Here is a 1,106-nt window from a genome sequence, read left to right on the forward strand (position 1 = left end):
AAATGCACTGACATTGACATAAAAAAATCCCTAATACTGACTTATTCTAACAAACAAGCTACGGTCGAAGGATCGAAGACTGGTGAGTACCTAGACCTGAGGACTAGTCATTGAGGTCACTGCATGTTGCAATCAGCTAATTTGTTCATCACCAATCAGACGAGAGATCATTAGTCTCCATAAGGATCATCATGATTCCGATTTAATAATTTGCAGATCGAGGAGAACACCAGAGCACTGGAGTATCTCGGCCAGACGTGGGGTAGCCAGAGCAGTCTGGAGAGTCTAGGTACCCAGGGATCAGTTGCCAGTGAGAAAAAACGATTGAGCAGTGAAAAATGGAAGCAGGGAGCGAGAAAGACTCTCCTCCAATGGGTGACAAATGCATTGCCAAAGTAAATTCACTATTTTTTATTATCACACTATCTCTTATCAACCGAGATAAGCGCACAATCTCATGAATAAACATTCCTACCCCTTCGACCACCTCCACACACACCAAACAAATATACACCGATCAAAAATAAATACCAATAAATAATCCACGGATTAAATAAATAATTGCAGAGAAATGGGAATAACTGTTCGCGATTTCGGTGAGAGTTGGAGAGATGGAAATGCTTTCTTGGGAATAATTGATGCGATAAAAAAGAATCTTGTCAATATTGCGGGAATGAGAGGTGCGACAAATCGCAGTCGTTTGGAGACGGCATTCAATGTTGCTGAGGAGAAATTGGGAATCGCACGTCTTCTGGATCCTGAGGACGTTGATGTACCTCAGCCAGATGAAAAATCAATTATGACATACGTTGCACAATTTTTGCACAAATATCCAGAGCCGAGGTCGTATGATAATGATTCGTTTGCTACTGTTCAGCAAGAGTATGATGGTCTTCTTACTTGGCTCAATGAACGCATCAAAATGCTTGAGCAATTTGAGAGGACACACTCATTTCCTTCTAATTACGCTGTAAGTCTAATGATCTGATAATAATTAATTACATCCCTTTCATGTATTAATTAAATATTTCCCGAATTTAAAGACGGGAAAATTCGGGGAAATTCGGGGAAATTCGGAGAAATTTGAGTACAAATGAAAATGTTGA

General features: G+C 40.0%; 2 protein-coding genes across 2 annotated transcripts in view; both read left to right on the forward strand.

The window, feature by feature from the left end:
• Window positions 1-399, forward strand: part of LOC105270908 (uncharacterized) — a 6,596-nt gene extending 6,197 nt beyond the window's left edge. Inside the window, exon 3 of the mRNA XM_011312143.1 lies at window positions 217-399. Coding sequence (XP_011310445.1) covers window positions 217-399 — 183 coding nt within the window. The remainder of the gene's footprint in view (window positions 1-216) is intronic.
• Window positions 310-1,106, forward strand: part of Msp300 (Muscle-specific protein 300 kDa) — a gene marked incomplete in the record, with an annotated part of 57,543 nt that continues 56,746 nt past the window's right edge. Inside the window, 2 exon segments of the mRNA XM_011312083.1 lie at window positions 310-395; window positions 568-970. Of these exon segments, the coding sequence (XP_011310385.1) occupies window positions 572-970 (399 nt within the window).

Source organism: Fopius arisanus, unplaced genomic scaffold (genome assembly GCF_000806365.1).
Source record: "Fopius arisanus strain USDA-PBARC FA_bdor unplaced genomic scaffold, ASM80636v1 scaffold00096, whole genome shotgun sequence".
Classification (NCBI taxonomy): Eukaryota; Metazoa; Arthropoda; class Insecta; order Hymenoptera; family Braconidae; genus Fopius; species Fopius arisanus.